The 18,979-nt window shown below is 32.3% G+C and overlaps 1 protein-coding gene across 4 annotated transcripts in view; it reads left to right on the top strand.

The window, feature by feature from the left end:
- Positions 1 to 18,979, top strand: part of LOC100742097 (tetraspanin-17) — a 62,218-nt gene that overhangs the window by 30,719 nt on the left and 12,520 nt on the right. For 3 of the 4 annotated variants that reach the window (XM_033320367.1, XM_033320366.1, XM_024367141.2), the window contains 5 exons: positions 2,369 to 2,443; positions 4,194 to 4,292; positions 7,200 to 7,328; positions 8,151 to 8,201; positions 12,123 to 12,233. In XM_033320367.1, coding sequence (XP_033176258.1) covers positions 2,369 to 2,443; positions 4,194 to 4,292; positions 7,200 to 7,328; positions 8,151 to 8,201; positions 12,123 to 12,233 — 465 coding nt within the window. The remainder of the gene's footprint in view (positions 1 to 2,368; positions 2,444 to 4,193; positions 4,293 to 7,199; positions 7,329 to 8,150; positions 8,202 to 12,122; positions 12,234 to 18,979) is intronic. The other variant, XM_024367139.2, reaches the window with a different exon arrangement.

Raw genomic sequence — 18,979 nt, 5'->3', positions numbered from 1 at the left:
AGAGCAACTCGACCGTTTCGGTTCGTAGCAAGTCGATTCCTAATATTACGTCGTTCACTGTAGGTAAATTACACGCGATATGGAAAGCATGGAAATTTTTCGGAAATTTTATATCAAGAGAAGCGAGAGTTTTAATAACTTTCGAAACTATACCGGCGATTTTTACGACTCGACCTACATTGACAGAGTCAAATCCAGGTCTCCACATATTTATGAGCAGCAGTATAGGTGTTTTTATTTTACGGTAAAACCTTCCAACTCGAATGCCTTTAAAACAATTTCAGTCATAGAATATTGATATAATTCATAAAATATCGATAATCGAAGCTAAGCTGCGTCTCCTGCGCTCTCGAATAAAGAGAATTCGTAAAATGATAAAACAATGGTGCAGTGGTTCAATCAATAAATCGGTATCTACGAAACTATCAATAATTATTACTTCTCAGATTGCGGTTCAATTTCGCCTCGAAATTTACTACTTCATATTTCTCGTATTAATAAGCACGGTTGTTTGTAATATTTACAATAATTACAATTCTATATAAGCTTTCGCTATGTAAATTGTAATTACACAAAGAATTGATAGTTATCGTTTAACTAAAGATGTAAGAAAAAATACATTTGGTATTAAAAATTCATGTCATTTCTACAAATAATATTACCATGACTAGTGTAAATGACGTTATTGTAACCAGTGTGAAAAAATGAATACCAATAACAGGGAAAAACAGGGAAAGGACATAAATTTATTTTTAATTACAGAATGCTGGACAAATTTCTGTATCATGATTATCGTTATGTCAAAAATTTCTACTGCTCAATGTAAAAAACGGTTTAATTTTAATCATGAATTACTTATAAACACTTGTAGGGAATTATGTTCGTCGTCTACGTCCAAGAGAGGATATAAGAGTACTCATTGTCATCTTAGGAGTTCTGGGAAGTGGCAAAGTTTTCTTAAAAAGTCAAAAGAGCATTTCGGTTGCTCTCTTTGTTACCACGAAACTAAAGAATCGGCTTTCAAGTTTCCTCATAAAGGAAATGTTTCCTCGTTGCCCGTTTTTTCATAAAGCGCAAAATTAAAGGACGTTGACAATAAATGCCAACATTGTATCTTGGTGATTAAAAATTGTCTGCACATAGTGTATATTATCCGTTAATGTATACTATATAAATTCAATAATTTACAAATTAAAAATACTTTGCGACTTGAAATTTCAAAAATATTGTGTTGCATATTTTTTATTGATTCGTAATGGTAATTCACTTTATTTGTATTTAATACACACTAACGTAAAACTGGTTTGCAATTATCAGATATGCGATACAGAATATCCTATGGTTAAACAAATAACAGTGCTATTAACGTTATCTTCTTTGCTATGATAAATATTTGATTTATAATATTATTATGCACAGCGTATGATTGTACAGGTATAATGTCGTGATTATATCGTAACAGCTATCGGATAAATTATAATCAAATAAATAAATATAAACAATAGATGATTTTACCGAAAAGGTCAATAAAGTTAATGTGCATTATGTTTACAGTTAATAAGTATAATTGGAGGAAACATTTAATTCAGATAACTGCTACTATTCTTTGAAGCGTTTCTTTTGAATTTAAAGCATTTAGAGTTTAATTTCAAGTAAATGTTACTTCGTTACATTATTCAGCTGTAACAAAATGCGTAACAGTGAGAATTTCGTGTGAAGTATAATAACGTGCAACACTTTTTACGTGTTTTATCATGCGTTTGCCTCACAATTGCTGCAGAACGATGTAATTACACGATGAGTACTTTAAGTATTTCACATATAAACTTACGTACGTTTTTATTTCTTAACGAACTTTCAAGTTACAGTCAACGTAACAATATTAAATTATTTAACACAGATTGAACAATTAAAGGATTAAAATGCAATTGGGAGGAATGGTGAGATTAAAGTCTAAATAATTAATACGATTATTAGCATTATTTTATTAATCGACGATGTTTACTTACGATGTTTTTTCTCTTTATATAACAATTGTTTAAGTAACATTTTAAGCTATTAACTTTTGTATTTTTTGTATTTTTGTATTTTGTTTTTTGTATTTTTCTCCGTATTTTTTAAATTCAAATAATTGATAATTTTTTCGAGATTTTGAAACCTGTTATTTTATACTAATTTTCAAATTGGGAGATCGATAAAGATTTTACACAGGTAAATTCTTTGATAAATAATTCTACTAAAATTATAAAACTGATTCTAATAATCCATAAAATTATTTTTATACTTGTTTTACGATATCAAATGCATGATTTTACATTCTGAAAGATTGAAGTTTATTACAACGTTATTTTATACGAATCTGTTCCAGTATGCGATATTTCTGGCGTTATTATTGTTAATGGAGATGGCAGCCGGTGTCTTAGGATTTGTCTTCAAGGACTGGGTGAGTTTTATCAAAAATCTATTAATATTCTCGCGATAATCTCTACTTATGTCGATGTACATAATGAGATTATCATTGGGAATTATTTGTTGCTACGTCCTTTAAATTAAAGAAATTTCCCCGCGAGCAAACTTGATAAGTTTCATATTTATTAAATCTTCGTAAATATTTTTCTCGTTGTGTCGATGTACACGATAAGACTATAATTGGGAATTATTTGTTGCTATGTCCTTTAAATTAAAGAAATTTCCCCGCGAGCGAACTTGATAAGTTTCATATTTATAAAAGCTTCGTAAGTATTTTTCTCTTTCGTAAGTATTTGGGAATTATTTGTTGCTACGTCCTTTAAATTAAAGAAATTTCTCCGCCAGCGAACTTGATAAATTTCATATTTCTAAAAGCTTCGTAAATATTTTTCTCGTGTACATAAAATTATATTAATATCATTTGATGTAGGATGATGAATAGTTTCCTATATATTCTTGGCGCGACTCATTTATTATATAAACTGTCGCATAAACTTTTGTAGTAACTTTACCAATGTATTTTGTAACCAAGAATAAGACGAAAATGTCGTATATATTATACTTAAGTCTGACATTTTCATCTAGGTTTTTGTCTAAACAGGTTTACGCGAATCTTGGAATTCTGTTTGTTGTACGGACCGTAAAATGAATTCGAAACACTGTATTGTATTCGAACTGTTTTTAACTATACGTCGAAACAAGTAATTTAACTTAACGATGACTTTATATCGTAAAACTTTAAAATCTCACTTCGCTACTTGATGATTTCCAGTGGAATAAGTCAATAAGTAAATATCCGCATATCTATGTTACATGGAATACGCGTAAACGTAATTTACAGTCAGAGTTATGGACGATAAAAAGGAAATAAATTTTATGTACTTTAAATATTGCTTCCCCTCTGTGAAAGATTTATTTTTACCATTCTTTCTGGATATCTACAATAACTGCAGTACGTTAGTTCCATTGGGAAAAATAATATGCAAATTTAAAAGTTTGTTTGAAATATATGATAAAAGAATCTTCGTTTGATATGCCTTTTTTATAATGTTGTTTCAATCTCTGTGAATTATCTTTAATAAACAAAAAATATAACTCGATATTATACCTATATATAGCTCAAAAAACAACGTGTGCAATTAATAACAGCTTTTCCTAATTGTGGCGTTTCATCAATATTTGCATGTTTAATTTACGGTGTAGATTATTATTTATTATTTGCCACTTACTATTAATTATTCATTATTTATTATTCGTGATATAGATTATATTTATAGCGGAAGTATGTGGCGCTTTATATTCATACAAATTAAAAGAGTTAACAAAAGCTCAATATTTTAATTATTAAGACACTATTAACATTTTTTGGCGTTGCTAACAATTGAAATGACTCTCTAAAAATAAGTTTCGTTTTGGTACTACAGAACGTACTAAGCACATAACACGCAAAGTTTGAGTTTTGAGTTCATGTACTCGCCGTTCCAATGTTAATTTCATCGTATTCGATAGTTCGTACGAAATTTCTATTCTCACAAAGGAATGCACAAATGATTGTTCACGTAAGTCAGTAATTAGAAGGATAAAAAGGTTTAATTCTCCTGAAAATGTTGATATGCTACAAATTAACCAAAGACTCAACATACCGTTCATATCATGTTCGGATTCATTTTATCGATCGTAATTTATCGCAAAACATAGAATTAATACGTTGATTCGGTGTACAGATAAAATCACAAGCCACTGGCGGTTTCCAAGCGTTCATCATCCACTATAGAGAAGATCCTGATCAGCAGAATCTCATCGATTGGATTCAAGAGGATTGGGTACGTGTCATATCGTTATTTGTCCAATTAGATAAGGGAATACGTTTTCTATTACATTAAAAACAGCGTATAAATTCTATTAATGTAACAATCAGTGAACTAATTTCATTTATTAATACAGATCTATCGATACAATTAATCGGTACAATTAATTCATTAATATTTAGATTAATACAATTTACTGTCTTTATAACCGGTACATATGCAACGATTAATTGTGTTGATTAATTAGTTAACTAAAGTTGATTAAATAACTGTATTAATTAGTTAATTTAATTGATAGAATTTATCGATTCACGTTTTGACAAGCAATGTGACACTTCAATAGAAACGTTGCTATGTCGCTTCAGTTTCGCAGATCCTGTCAATAGTTATACTACTATTCCAATCCTCTATTCTTTACGTTAGTTCAATTCCTATCCATGAGAGACCGTCATATCGCTGTTCTCGATGCATTTCCGTTCATCTAATGAAATGCCTACATAGTACTTCGGTATTATAGCATGTAAAGGTGCGTTAAGACGATCAATATTACTGTCACTGTTTCGAGTATCTCGACATTACAGGCATCTTCAGACGATCGATTACAATAATACAGGGTGGTTGGTAACTGGTGGTACAAGCGGAAAGGGGGTGATTCTACGCGAAAAAAGAAGTCGAAAATATAGAATAACAATTTTTCATTCGAGGCTTTGTTTTCGAGAAAATCGACTTTGAATTTTCGGTCGGTACGCGTGCACTTTATCGCGTCTCGTTATAACGGATCTCACTGTAGATTGTTGTCTCGATGGAAAAATTAAAAAAAAATTTTATTCTATATTTTCGACTTCTTTTTCGCGTAGAATCACCCCCTTTCCGCTTCTATCACCAGTTACCAACCACCCTGTATATCGATTGTCTACATTAGACGGTCTCTTACATACCACGATGTTGAGAAGCTTGAAATATTGACAATAATATCGATCGTCTTAACGTTCCTTAAAAGCTACAATACAGGGTGTCTCGCACAAGTAGAACAAGCCTATGGTTCTGACACGATATTGTATTGAGTGTCGGTTAAGAGAAGACGAGATCGAATATAAGGTATTTATTCGTCGATAGTGTTCCGTAGCTTACGCGACTTACAATTAAATAGAAAATAGCAAGTTGTACGCGAAGAACATCACGAAGCAGTTCCTGGAGACAACCCAACTTAAAGTTTCAGCACTGCGAAATGTGCACTTCTAATAAATAACTTGCAACTTGTATATACAGGGTGGTTGATAACTGGTGGTACAAGCGGAAAGGGGGTGATTCTACTCGAAAAAAGAGGTCGACATTATAGAAAAAAAATTTTTTTTTTTTAATTTTTCCATCGAGACAACGATCTATAGTGAGATCCATTATAACGAGACGCGATACAGTGCACGCGTACCGAGCCAAAATTCAAAGTCGATTTTCTCGAAAACAAAGCCTCGAACGAAAAATTTTTATTCTATATTTTCGACTTCTTTTTTCGCATAGAATCATCCCCTTTCCGCTTGTACCATCAGTTACCGACCAACCTGTATATTTTCAAATTCGTTTGAAATTTTACTAAATTAATTACGAACTCACGATAGTCGTGTCTCAATTTTAAGACATTTAGTATAATATATACAATAATATATACAATGGTATAATATGCATAAAAGTATGCAGCAGAGTTTTATTATTCAAGTGAAATGTATATTTCGTAACGATTGCAAGAAGGACGAAAACTTTTGAAATAGTATAATATATTATTTCGATACTTCTGACGTTCTAAATGTAATTTCATTAAAATAGAATCATTAATAAAATAATAAGTCTCTTTAATATAATACTGATAATTGTATTAATATTAATGAAGAGTTTCAGTAATAATATTATTACAATTAATTAATTAATTATTCCAAATTAAATTATCATACATGTTAGGGAATCATGTGTTAATTAATTGACTAATTAAGACGAAATTACTGATTCAATATTTCTCATATTTATGACGTTAATTAAAACGAATCTTCAATCTTTATTTAATTAAAATACTTTTCTACGCTATTATACTTTATAAAAATCATGATTTCGATCACAGTGCAGTTTTTATAAAGCATTCTTTGATATAAACACCGCTTTGTTTCACAGTTTCACGAAATGATACGAAGAAAATTATTGAATTCACTGAGCGTGAAGAAAGAACGTGCATTTAAGTTTAACGAAGCTCTTTGAACAGCAGTTTCACACGTTCTCTCTCTCTCTCCCTCTCTCTCTCTCTCTCTTTCTTTCTACTAAGCAAATTGATACTGTGTCTTCCACTTTTGTTCTTTCCCTTCCTTAATACTGACTTTATTTTTAATGGCGAGATTCCTATTTCTTTCATCTTTGTATTATTCAATGCTAGACACTAAAGTACTGTTACACGAAGCAACATGTTAAATACCGATACGCTGCACATACTTGTCGAACTACATAACAAATTAAAGAACATGAAATTGGTGGCACGTAGTTGCTAAAAAACGAAAGCAACACGTGTTGATCGGATTTATTTGATTTAATTGAATTGATTAATGTTCGTTTAAGAGAAAATGTTTCAGCATAACGTTGTCGTAATTATAAAGTTAGAACTAGTAACATTTTGCAAATACAACGAATAACGATCAAATTTTGTAAATCAATTGCGTAATTCAAATTATATAATTCGATTACGGCAGTTGAAATTATGTAATTCAATTGCGTTAATTTCAATTTTGTAATTCTATTAAACAATTCAATTACGTAATTGAAATTATGTAATTGGATTACAACACAATTGAACGTAATTGAATTAATATGTAATCGAAATAGAGTGTTATTAAATTGCGTAATTAAATTACAGTGTAATTCAATTAACGCAACCGTATTTTACAGTTACAGTGTTGCGGCATCGAGGGCCCTAAAGACTGGGATCGCAATAATTATTTCAATTGTTCGTCGAGCGACATTGGCTCGAGGGAAGCATGCGGCGTGCCTTTTAGCTGTTGTAAACGAAAGCCAAATGTAAGTTTTTTTTTTATCTCACGTTAGTATATTTTTTCTTCACTTGCAATAAAAGAATTTCTTACCTTTGTTAAATAAAGAATTAATTGCATGCTAACTGCAGTGATGATTCTTCTACAATATTGCCGAACAATGAGGATATACAGGGTGGTTGGTAACTGGAGGTACAAGCGGAAAGGGGGTAATTCTACGCAAAAAAAAGAAGTCGAAAATATAGAACAAAAAATTTTTGTTTAATTATTTTTTTTTAATATTTCCATCGAGACAGCGATCTACAGTGAGATCCGTTATAACGTACAGCACGTGTACCGAGCGAAAATTCAAAGTGGATTTTCTCGAAAACAAAGCCTCGAACGAAAAATTGTTATTCTATCTTTTTTCGCGTAGAATCATCCCCTTTTCGCTTGTACCACCAATTACCAACCACCCTGTATTATATTATCGTATTCAATTTAGGAAATAATCTGAAGAAACCGTAGCCATAGAACCATGGACATTTTTCTCCATCTTTTTTTCTTTTTTTTTTTAAATTTTTCCATCGAGACAACGATCTACAGTGAGATCCGTTATAATGTACCGCACGCGTACCGACCGAAAATTCAAAGTCGATTTTCTCGAAAACAAAGCCTCGAACGAAAAATTTTTATTCTACATTTTCGACTTCTTTTTTCGCGTAGAATCATCCCCTTTCCGCTTGTACCACCAGCTACCAACCACCCTGTATAAACAAGTACAAGATTTCACTGTATTTGAAATAAAAATGTTATTAGTAAGTTTATATCTCAGAATATTGTCTCCTAATCATTCCTTCGATGTTTTCAGGAAATTATAAAAAATAAACAGTGCGGCTATGATGTTAGAAAACCTAGCTACGTAAGTAATTTTTTCAAATTCAATATTACCTTTAACACTAAACGTTGTATTATTATAACGAAAGCAGGGATCGAATGAAACTGTCCAAATGTCCAAGTAGACATGAAATAACAGTAATTTTTTAACTGTCGTGTTTTGAAAAAACAGTTGTAAAACGAAGTGCATCTACTGAAACTTTCATCCCATACATTTTTGCATAAATAGGAAACTTTTAGTTCTGTAGAAGCACAAGAGAGTTTTAGTTCAAGCGAGACATTTATTTTGCTTTGAAACAGTTAAAGTTGAATGTTTTCAAACTGCTCTTCAGTGCTCAAACTGCTTAACCGCTCAAAGCGATTTAGAAAATACAAAATATTCTTTTTAAAATGAAACTCTGAACTCTGAGCATATATATATATATAAATAATTAACTGCATATTGTTTTGTTCAATCTTATTGTTTGTAAAATGAAATAACTGTATTTATAAAAATCACAACTTACTTTCTCTCTTATACTCATTCTGCTTTCAACTTTTTAAATAATGCTAATTAAAACATAATTCTAGCTTTCATACTTTCCTCTAAAATATTTGTCAAAAGGGTATGTATATAATCTTACACAACTTTTGCCATACAAAATGGCTGTTATAAGGGAACTTTTGCAGCAGAATCAAAGTACTAACGTATAAAGTAAACGTAAAACAGAAAAAGAGTTATTGAAAAATTAAAAGCTCAGTAACTGACTTTTATTTATAAGAGTTAGCTGTTTCATTCGACCCCCGCCCCCCAAAGAAAACTTCTACTTGTCGTGTTTGCAAGGTTTCTTCTCTTAAAAATTATATTTCCATTAATTGTACTCTATATTACTGCATTCATCTATTCTAAAACCATGTTTTTCACCATCACTTTATTTACCGTGACCATTACTTACATTCTTTCTGCGAGCATTTAAAATAACTTCTCATTTCTGCTTTTTCTTAATCAGTGCCTTTCATATATTTTACACTAACTAACTAATAGGCTTGAACGAGCTATTATACTCGTTAAAATATGGACAGAACACTACACTAGTTTTTACGCTTTCGTTTGCTGATTCTCATTTGTCTCGAGTGCTGACAGTTTAATTTTAATCTTTAAATGTAGCTGCCATGTCTAGTTACAAGATAAGCTTCGGTATTAAAGAAGGAAGTTTTGTAATAAAATATGACAGTGGAGATAAAACAATCTTGAAACTAAGACAAAGTTTCACAACTTTTATGTTACTTTTTTTTATTAATCTTTTGAAATAGCTACATTTTGGGATAATAAACGTAAAAATTCAAAAATTTGAAAAAACATACAGAACACATTGAAGTTCTCAAGCAAAGCTGGAAAGCATTTGTCCTATGTGGTTTTTATTTCGCTCGTCCCTGCGCTGTGTCGTCGAATTTGTTAGTTAATTTGTATACCGACCGTTTCATAAATCAATGCTAAATAATTTACCCTTTCCATTTTGCATAAATAGATATTCTATAAATTGTTTGTTTGCTATTTACTGAACTGTGAAAATAAATTCTGAGTGGTTTGCAAGATTATCAATCCTCGATAAAGCAGATGTCCTTTTTTATCAAAGATAACGAAATCACAGACGAGGCTCTCGCGATTTATTTTCAAGTGTCTTATCTTCTGTTTCGAATCTTATACTATCTAACATCTTTTTAGAGGTCCTTCAACTTTTTAAGTCTTTCTAACTTCGTAATAACTACGTAAGATACATAGGCATGAAATGTTTTGTTAAATTCCTAGGGTTCTTAATTTCATTATAATAGCTAGCTTCAAAGAATAAATTTGTCATATAGTTTGAAATTGTACTTTTTAGTTGCTGCATATTTATTTATACTTCATATTTAGCATACGATTGAAATTTAAATTTTCTTTAGTTCTGCCATTGGTTACCAATCGAAGTACATTTTTTAGATATTTTTGGAGAAGAGCGAATTCAAAATATGAAATTTCAGTTTCGGCAATCGATACGTTCGAAAGTATACAAATTTTGTCTGAACCATTTTTCATACTACTCGTATTTTCCCAGATATTTGAGCGTTTTGACAGCTAGATAGGACATACTATTGATCTTGGTATATCACACACTTGCGACGAAAGTGAAGCGATTCAAATAACGCGATTTTCGAATTATCAGTATGAAAATCTGGCGATTATGAGATGTTCAATTCATCTTGTTCATTTAGCTTCATAATTTGGCCAGTAGAGAGCAGTTATTTCGCCCTTCTCGATTCGTGTTACTGTATTTTATAAATTATAAATGTGTACGTCTTATTGTAAGTTGTGTTTTGACTAGAAAGAGATCCTCCAAAAGTTCCTGTCAAAAATGAAAAATAAACTAAAAACGAATAAAACACATTTAAAATACATTTCATGAATTTGTTCATTCGTTCTATTCATAAATTTGATTTAATTATATTCTAAAATAGCTTTCCTATTCTTCTGTATAACATACTTTCTCAAGTTGAGTCACGTTCGTGGCAAGTGTTCGATGCCATCGACAAATTTAGAAATCGAAATTTTCGAAATTGCGTTTGGAAATCAGATCTATCCAAAATCTTTTATCGTAGAAAATAGGAAATAACCTCACGAAGCCTTTCTAGATCTTTCGAACGCACAAGGCACTTGTGTAAAATAGAAGACATTTCATCGATTTTGATAATCTTGGAATATATCGTCAAATATTTATCGATATTTTGAATATCTTTTCCCATATATTCAACCATCGCTCGTCTTTAATTTTCAGGTTATAAAACAATGTATGATTAATATTTGACGTGTTATTTAACAATTTACTTTGAATAAATGTTTACCGAACAAAAATTATCAGTGACGGTAACTATATTTGTTACATTTACGAGCTGTCGAAGATCAGAGCGAAGTGCAACATTCTGTACATCAATCGATTCATCGAAAATCATTTTACGCAAGCGTTGGCAGCCGCTTAATGGCGGTCGGATATTAATTTAGCCCAACCTATGACCTATGACCTATTGATTTTTCTTTATTTGTACAATATTAAATTGGCTGTAAAAAAATGCGGCTTACTCTAGAATGAAATGTAATCTGGATTTAATTGAAATTTTTAACGAATATCTCGGAAATTAAATTTGAGCAGAATATAGGTACGTATGGGAAAAAATAGTCCGAACGTCGATAATATTTCAACACCGTCGAAGTCGGTAAAGTGCCTCGCCTATTCTACGTAATTACCACGCACAAATTGCCAAAATAAAGATTTCATGTTTCACGCTTTTCTCTCGATCGGTCACCGACGCCATTCGAAACTGCAATCCTTATACAAGGTGGTTCGTAAATAATAGTACAATTGGGTACAGGATGATCGTACGTGAGAGAGTAAGTCGAAAATATGCACTTAAATATTTTCATATTGCGCTTTGTTTCTGAGAAGATGGAATTTGAAAATTGATCAGGTTCTACATTTTTTACTTATTCTCACTTAACCTGTCGATTATTTATTCCTGTTCAGTACGTAATTAGTCACATTTTCAAACTCGATCTTCTCGGAAACGGACCGTCGTACAGAAAAATTGTATTCTACATTTTTGTCGTATTTTTTCTCGTAGAATCGCCTCGTACCAAATTCTACCATCAATTACGGACCATTGCGTATAATTAAAAAAATTGAACGTAGTCTAACGAACGCAATATAAAACCAGAAGATAGAGAATTAAACAACTGCGCGTAATTCCAATGTTCGAATTCCGAAATTCGATGACTGCACAGTGGTCGACGTACTATTCGTATGTAGAAGCAAGGTATCGTTGTTTGTACGCGTTATCAACATGCCGCAGGCACGACAACGTAATCCTAAATCTTCGATGCAGAAACTTTCATAGTGGTTTCTTCAATCATTTTGTTTGCACTTGGTAAATGCAGACTGGGGAGAGGAGTATATACGAGAGAGGCTGTCTAAGAGCAGGCGAAGAATGGCTAGAATTGAATCTCGTACCTGTCGCTGGTACTGTTGTCAGCACAATGGTCTTACAGGTACATTGCCGTTGAAACGTGTCACTGACTGTGCTAAATAAGAGTTTAAACTTTCTCTTTTCGTTTATACAATTTCTACGATTGCTTGGACACCGGTCGATGTATACATATATATTGATAACCAACTATTTATTCTATTAATTACTTTATTGTTATTCTATCGTATATTTACGAATTATTCTATCTTAATTCTAATGTATATTTACAAATTGTTAGAAGTAAAAGTAGAATCATAATTCTATAGAATTTTTATTTTATTCTCTAGTTTTGAACACAGACTTCTAAATATTGTTACACTGCTAACTTCTTGTGTATTCACAAAGAACATAACCTAACAAACACAAAGATAATACTTCGCTGGGGATAGTCACTCACATGATAATCAAACAGCCAAAAAATTCTGCTAAATGTCCAAATTGGACAAATTGTGAATGTGAAATATTAAATAAAAAAAAAAACTACTTGTGTATGAAGCGTCCACGTTATGTACTGCGAAAAGGTAGGGAACTGCGTGTAACATGGAACACCCAGTTTTTAAAGCTGCCCAAAAAGAGAAACGGACGTTTCTCTAACGAAATTAACACGTTAATGGTTAACTATGCAGAAGCTTAAATGTGTCGAAGTAATTGAAAGGCAAAATAAAATACGTCTAATGCGACGAGCTATAAAGATAGTAGCCAATATGAAATACCTAGAAAAGAACACTCTATTTTTATTCAGAAGAATGAATATATATTTAAAGAAAAAGGACAAGTGAGCAAATATCTTCCATTTTTTTAACTAATATTCTATCATATTAATTTTCTTTCGCGCACCTGAGGTACATTCGTCGTATTCCCGATAAAAACGACGAATACGTTACACGGATTTTTCACTATTCTTGTCCTTTTCGTAATTGCCGCCAAAAAATAAACATAGTCCTGTATCATCGTGTTCTACATTACGTACATTACGTACACGTAATGTGATTTTCTCGAAAACGAAGCCAGCGATTTTGTTATTCTCCATTTTCGTCTTATTTTGAACCATAGGATCTCTCTATTTTTTTTTTTTTTTTTTTTTTGATACTGCAAATATTTAGATACGTTTCTTTTGTGTAATTAAACTGATATTGTTAGCGAAGTTGCAAAGTATCGATACTAATATCGTCTCTTACAAAGCAGCAATAAATTCGATAATGAAACAGATCGTAAAAATAATTTTGATAAATTATAAACGAGCCGATTGCTTCATTTCATAGTTCTCGATTGCAATGCATTCGATCGTGACATGCAACATTCTTCTGATTTGTCGTCTGACAAAAATTGAATAGGAAAATTACGTTATAACGTAAATTCCTGCTTTTTTTTTTTACATTCACAAATTCGTAATTCGCAAAATTTTATTTGGCGCGTCTTCGCGATAGTAGAAATAGGTGTAATATGAGGAAAATATTTCTTGTATGTCCTGGCACGTTTAAAGTCTCGCAAAAGATGAATTCGCATTAAAGTGCTCGGTGAAATGTAACTTTTAAAATGATATATCGCGGGCATGAAGTTGATAAAGGAGTGAAAAAAACGATGTATGACCAAGCAGAGGAAACGCTATATAAATAGCTTGACTTTTTTATGCTTTTATTACACTATTGGATTAAAGTAAAATATGTTTCTAACAAAAGATTATTTTAATATCGTGAAAAATTGCCAATATATTGAAAATTTAATACCGATACCGTTTATTCGATGCACAGTAAATACGAGTAAAATAAACGTAGTAAAATATTTTTGAATCGTAGTGAGCATCGCAAAAGTTATAAATCGCACGTACTAGCTTTTTATTAAATTCAGTTTGTATAATGTTACTCTGATCAGAAATTCACGTTCTAACGAATCGTTGGCTAACATAATATAAACAATGCGAGTGAAATATTCGGGTTCATGTCTACTTAGTTGAGGATTTTCTGTAAAAGAAAAAGTGGCGTAAGACGTAGATAAAACTTGCTACATGGCTGACGTATTTTCATATGTTGTTAGAAACGATACAAATCTCTTCCCTTTTTTTTTTTCTTTTTTACATAAAAGGATAAAACTCGTCGACCTGTACAATGTTTTAGTTTGTTAGTTGAAATAGAGGAATGAGAATGAAAACATTTTGGAGAAATAAGAAAATGATCGACCGATGTCAAGCTAAAGATAGAAAAATAGTGCTGGCTTTTTCCTATGCAGAGAAATATTGAAAAAGGATTATCGATGACACGCGATTCAGAAAAGTATCAGAAAGAGAAAGTTTTAACTTGTTGAACGATGTAATTCTTAGTTGAGATAACGAATTGCAAACATGGTGTCGCATGTAACTGTAAAGTGTACCATGTTCTAAGTATGTTAAATTATTTATTCACCTTCCTTGTTTGATTTGCTTGAAGCACATTGTTTTATCATATATTTATATACCTTTTAATAGCCGCTGTTTCTGTAATAATATGTACGATCACTATGTGCTGGAAAAGTAAATATAACTAAACACGTGACTACGTAACGAAGCAAGTAAGTATGTAGGAACATTGGAAATTTTAATAAGCACGTGGTAAAATGGATAAACAGCGTGTTTTACATTTATAGTTCGTATATTTGCGTTTAGAACGGTAAGTACTTCTAATGCAAGATAATGTTTCAATTGCAAGATTATACCACGCTAGCTTCTATACTTCACACGTAATCATTTTCTACTGATTTTGTTAAGTATTACGGTACAATTGTACATGGTATAGAAAACAGACCGATTGGAAACGAGTATTTTAAAAAATCCGAGAAACTATACTAATTTATCGAGGAAAGCAAAATTATTGCGAACCTGACATTATTGCGTAAGCACTAACAAAAGTTCTACTTTAGATCGAGTCTGTATAAATTGCCTTACCGACAGGGTACGTGTACCTTTCGTCGTAACCGAAACGGAAAAAGTTGCAGCATAAGAATTGGCAGATTAGTTTAACTGGTTTTGGTTACGTATAAGTATTGTAAATGACCAAAGTGGACGTCACAAATGCTGAAAAAAGATTCCGTTATCGATAATGGTTATCGGTAATCGAAAGGAAATTTCATCACAGACAATGGTTATCGATAAGTAAAAAAAAATTCGTCACGGGAAACAGATATTGGTGAGTAAAAGAAGGTTTCGTAGCGAATACTAATTATTAGGTTATTGGTGACGAAAAAAATTCTCTCGCGAATAATGGTTATCGGTAATCAAAAAAATTCTCTCACTTATAATGGTTTTTGGTGAGTGAAAAAAAATTCCTCCACGAACAATGGTTACCGGTAACCAAAAAGGAATTTTCCCGTCGATAATAGTCATCGATAAGCAAAATCCTCTTGAGCATCATTTATAATGGTTATTCGTAACTGGACTACTTGAAAATTAATATCGTTTAATCATTTAATTGTTAAACGAATTTCTTCAAGACTCGAGTCTTTTGTTTAAACGAAAATTACCTTCTTGCCAATGAGCTTTTTCAAAAAAGTTCTCAAAACCAATTGTTATTTCTGATCTCTGCTTACCAATCTATGTTCAGCTTATTTAATGCATGTAGCTTCCCCATATTCTATGGCAATATAACAAATGGACCACTTATGCAAACTTAAAATCCAACGTATGTAATATATGTTTCCCTTGTCTGATAATCAGCGCAATAAATTATGGCTAAGTCGCTGTATAATCATGACATTCGGGAGATTACGTTTCCTTCCTTAGCGTATACAATAAAAGTCTGAGGGAACGTACGTGTCATGCGGCGCGGCAAACGGTTGCATATTTCAGGCGCAACTGCCTCGTTGTCTCGTACGATGTCAGTTATACAGATACTGGCATAAGTCATATCTGTTGAATTCTGACAGTTAACACCGATGTTACATCTATAAAAAGATATTTCTTAAATATCCAAACCCTTAACGCTCAAGTTCATAACATTAAATAAGTAGGCGTTAAACAAGGATAAGAGAAGATTTTGAAAATAAATAAAAAACAAATTGAAATTTATTTTTCTTTTTTTTTAAAAAAGATTGTATGTCACGCCTAATGACCGTAATAATTATTTTCCCTTTTTGTACTGCTACAAGCAATTGCTGCATTGTGCACTGGTTAAATTAGGCTTGACACGTATCATCTATACCACTACTATCGATGAAGTAATAAATTAAATGCGACTATAAAGTGGTGAATAATTGCATGGATATTGGCAATTTCCCGCGAATATTATGAAATTAGTTTGTAACAAAGAAGATTATGCAGAAAATTTAATGAACCGTGAATGTGATCACGTGATATCTGGAACAGATTATAATTTGTTATACAGGGTGGTTGGTAACTGGTGGTACAAGCGGAAAGGGGGTGAAAATATAGAATAAAAAATTTTTTTTTTAATTTTTCCATCGAGACAACGATCTACAGTACAATCCGTTATAACGAGACGCGACAAAGTGCACGCGTACCGACCGAAAATTCAAAGTCGATTTTCTCGAAAACAAAGCCTCGAACGAAAAATTTTTATTCTATATTTTCGACTTCTTTTTTCGCGTAGAATCACCCCCTTTCCGCTTGTACCACCAGTTACCAACCACCCTGTATATAACATATAAAATATATTATGAATTATATTATGATTTATCTATTTATTCATTATTAAACAAGTTTAATATTTATTCTTTTATATTATAATTCAATAGATAACAGTAAGATACTGTAATAACCATTAGAGTAATTTCTAAACTATATTTTCCTTAATCAACCGGTTTATTCGGATGATATCGTTGTTTTTTCTTGTCTAGTTTCCTATTTTGATCAAATACAAAATTACAGTTGTTTCTTCTCGATATTGTAAAAAGAGACAAGTAGGAAGGATCAAAGAATTCGATCAGAACTAGGAGTATTGTCTTATTTCCTTAAATTCAAATTCCAGAAATATATCAATGATGCAACATATCCTAACGCGATAAAATTCGTTTGGGCAAAGTTGTTAACTGTTCGCGTGTACGTCTAAAATTATTAACGTTTATTATTAAGCGAAACGAATACTCTGTGTATATGAATAAGCAAACATTAGCAAACACAGGGTTTACTGTCACATTCACGCGTACATACGCCGAAATGTTCGAATTTGCATTAGCAGCACGGAATATCCTTACGGGCATCACTATGTCTATTCGACAGATCAGAATCAAGACAGAATCGCTGTGGTTTCACATTGGATTGATTTCATTAATTTCTTTCTTCTGTTTTCGCGTGTTAGACTCGGTTAATTAATTTTTTAAGTAGACAGTGATACGCGCGAATGAGCGAGAATAACTCTAGAAATACGCTATGAAAACCGTGAGATGGAATAAATTGGCAGTCTCGAGCAACTTCGCCAAGTTCCAAACGAGAACTCTTAAGTAATTGGAGCATCTATCGCCTTGCTAATGAGGCAGTCGCACAACATCACGATATCGTAATAGAGGCGAAATAGTGAAAAAGATTCCAGTAGAACCGGGCGGCAAATTAGACAGGGGCGAAAGAAAATAAGGGAAGAAGGACGAACGAGGCAGCTAAAAGCGTTGCGTGGTTACTTCAACTCTGGGAGGTACATAAATGTAAGGCGCCGTGTAATAAAGTGGGCTTGTTACTTAGCCTGCCTACTGACGTGACGTTCTACACAGCCGGCTTGTACTTCCTTATCAGTTCCTCTCCTTTTCTTTCACGCTCCGTAATGTTCGTAATATCTAGCTACGTAATATTAATGCAGAAAAGTTTACGTAACAATTATTTATATACAGTTCCTCGCGTTTTAATATTCTGACACGACTCTGTCCGCGTATCCAGGCTGAGCTAGAACATGTAGGAACATAGGGCAGAATCTGATTCGGCACAGTAAAATGAGAAGAAAAGTTCACGTATAAACCTATGACCTTGTTTTCGCGTAATAATTTGTTTCGTGTTGTACAGTGTTGTGTGTGTTGTGAACATTGTAACACCTTTTTTACCTACCTTCAGAGAAATTACTCCAAGTGATCAGGTCCAGCTTCGATAGAGACGCATCATAGATTGTCCAACTGGTTCGAGTAGCTTACACGGACACGTTAGCGAATTTGGTCGTCACGTTGAGTTTCCTAAGGAGTTTCAACCTTGTCGATTGACATTTTATGAACAAGAGATTTTAAACGCCTTCATAACTAATTTTTGTTTCATATTTGGTGGACTATTTACAATCAAGTCTCTTTGAGAATTATAAGTAAATTATTTTGGCGTGGTACTGTAACTTGGATTATAAGAGTTCATAGTATGTTTGATTCTAGTTGAATCTAATGCTTCAATCTAAAGGGTATTGTCTTTTTAATCTGCGGTCAAGTAATTGGGTAACTAATGGGTTTTGGTGGTTGTTAACTCTTATATTATATCTGTTTCTGAACTTGGATATTTCTTCTTTAACTGTGGGTATCTCAAGGTCGCGATGTACTGTTTCGTTGGTAACATACCAAGGTGCATCTATTAAGGATTTTAGAGTTTTTGATTTTCATGACTAATGATCGGATTGATTCAGGTCTGGAAAGCTGGTCAGGAAATAAGCATAGCATGGCCTATCCATATGGCAGGAAATTGTTGATCTACCAGGCATGTAAATATGAAACCGGAATTTTTGTATATACACGTTTATTGTACGAAAATGATTAAAAATATTTGATTCTAAGTATTGCCCATCGCTAGCTATACATTTTTCCCACCTGTCTGGCAATTGG

Source organism: Bombus impatiens, unplaced genomic scaffold, assembly GCF_000188095.3.
Source record: "Bombus impatiens unplaced genomic scaffold, BIMP_2.2 scf_0296, whole genome shotgun sequence".
NCBI lineage: Eukaryota > Metazoa > Arthropoda > Insecta > Hymenoptera > Apidae > Bombus > Bombus impatiens.
This window is presented reverse-complemented; position numbering and strand designations above follow the sequence as displayed.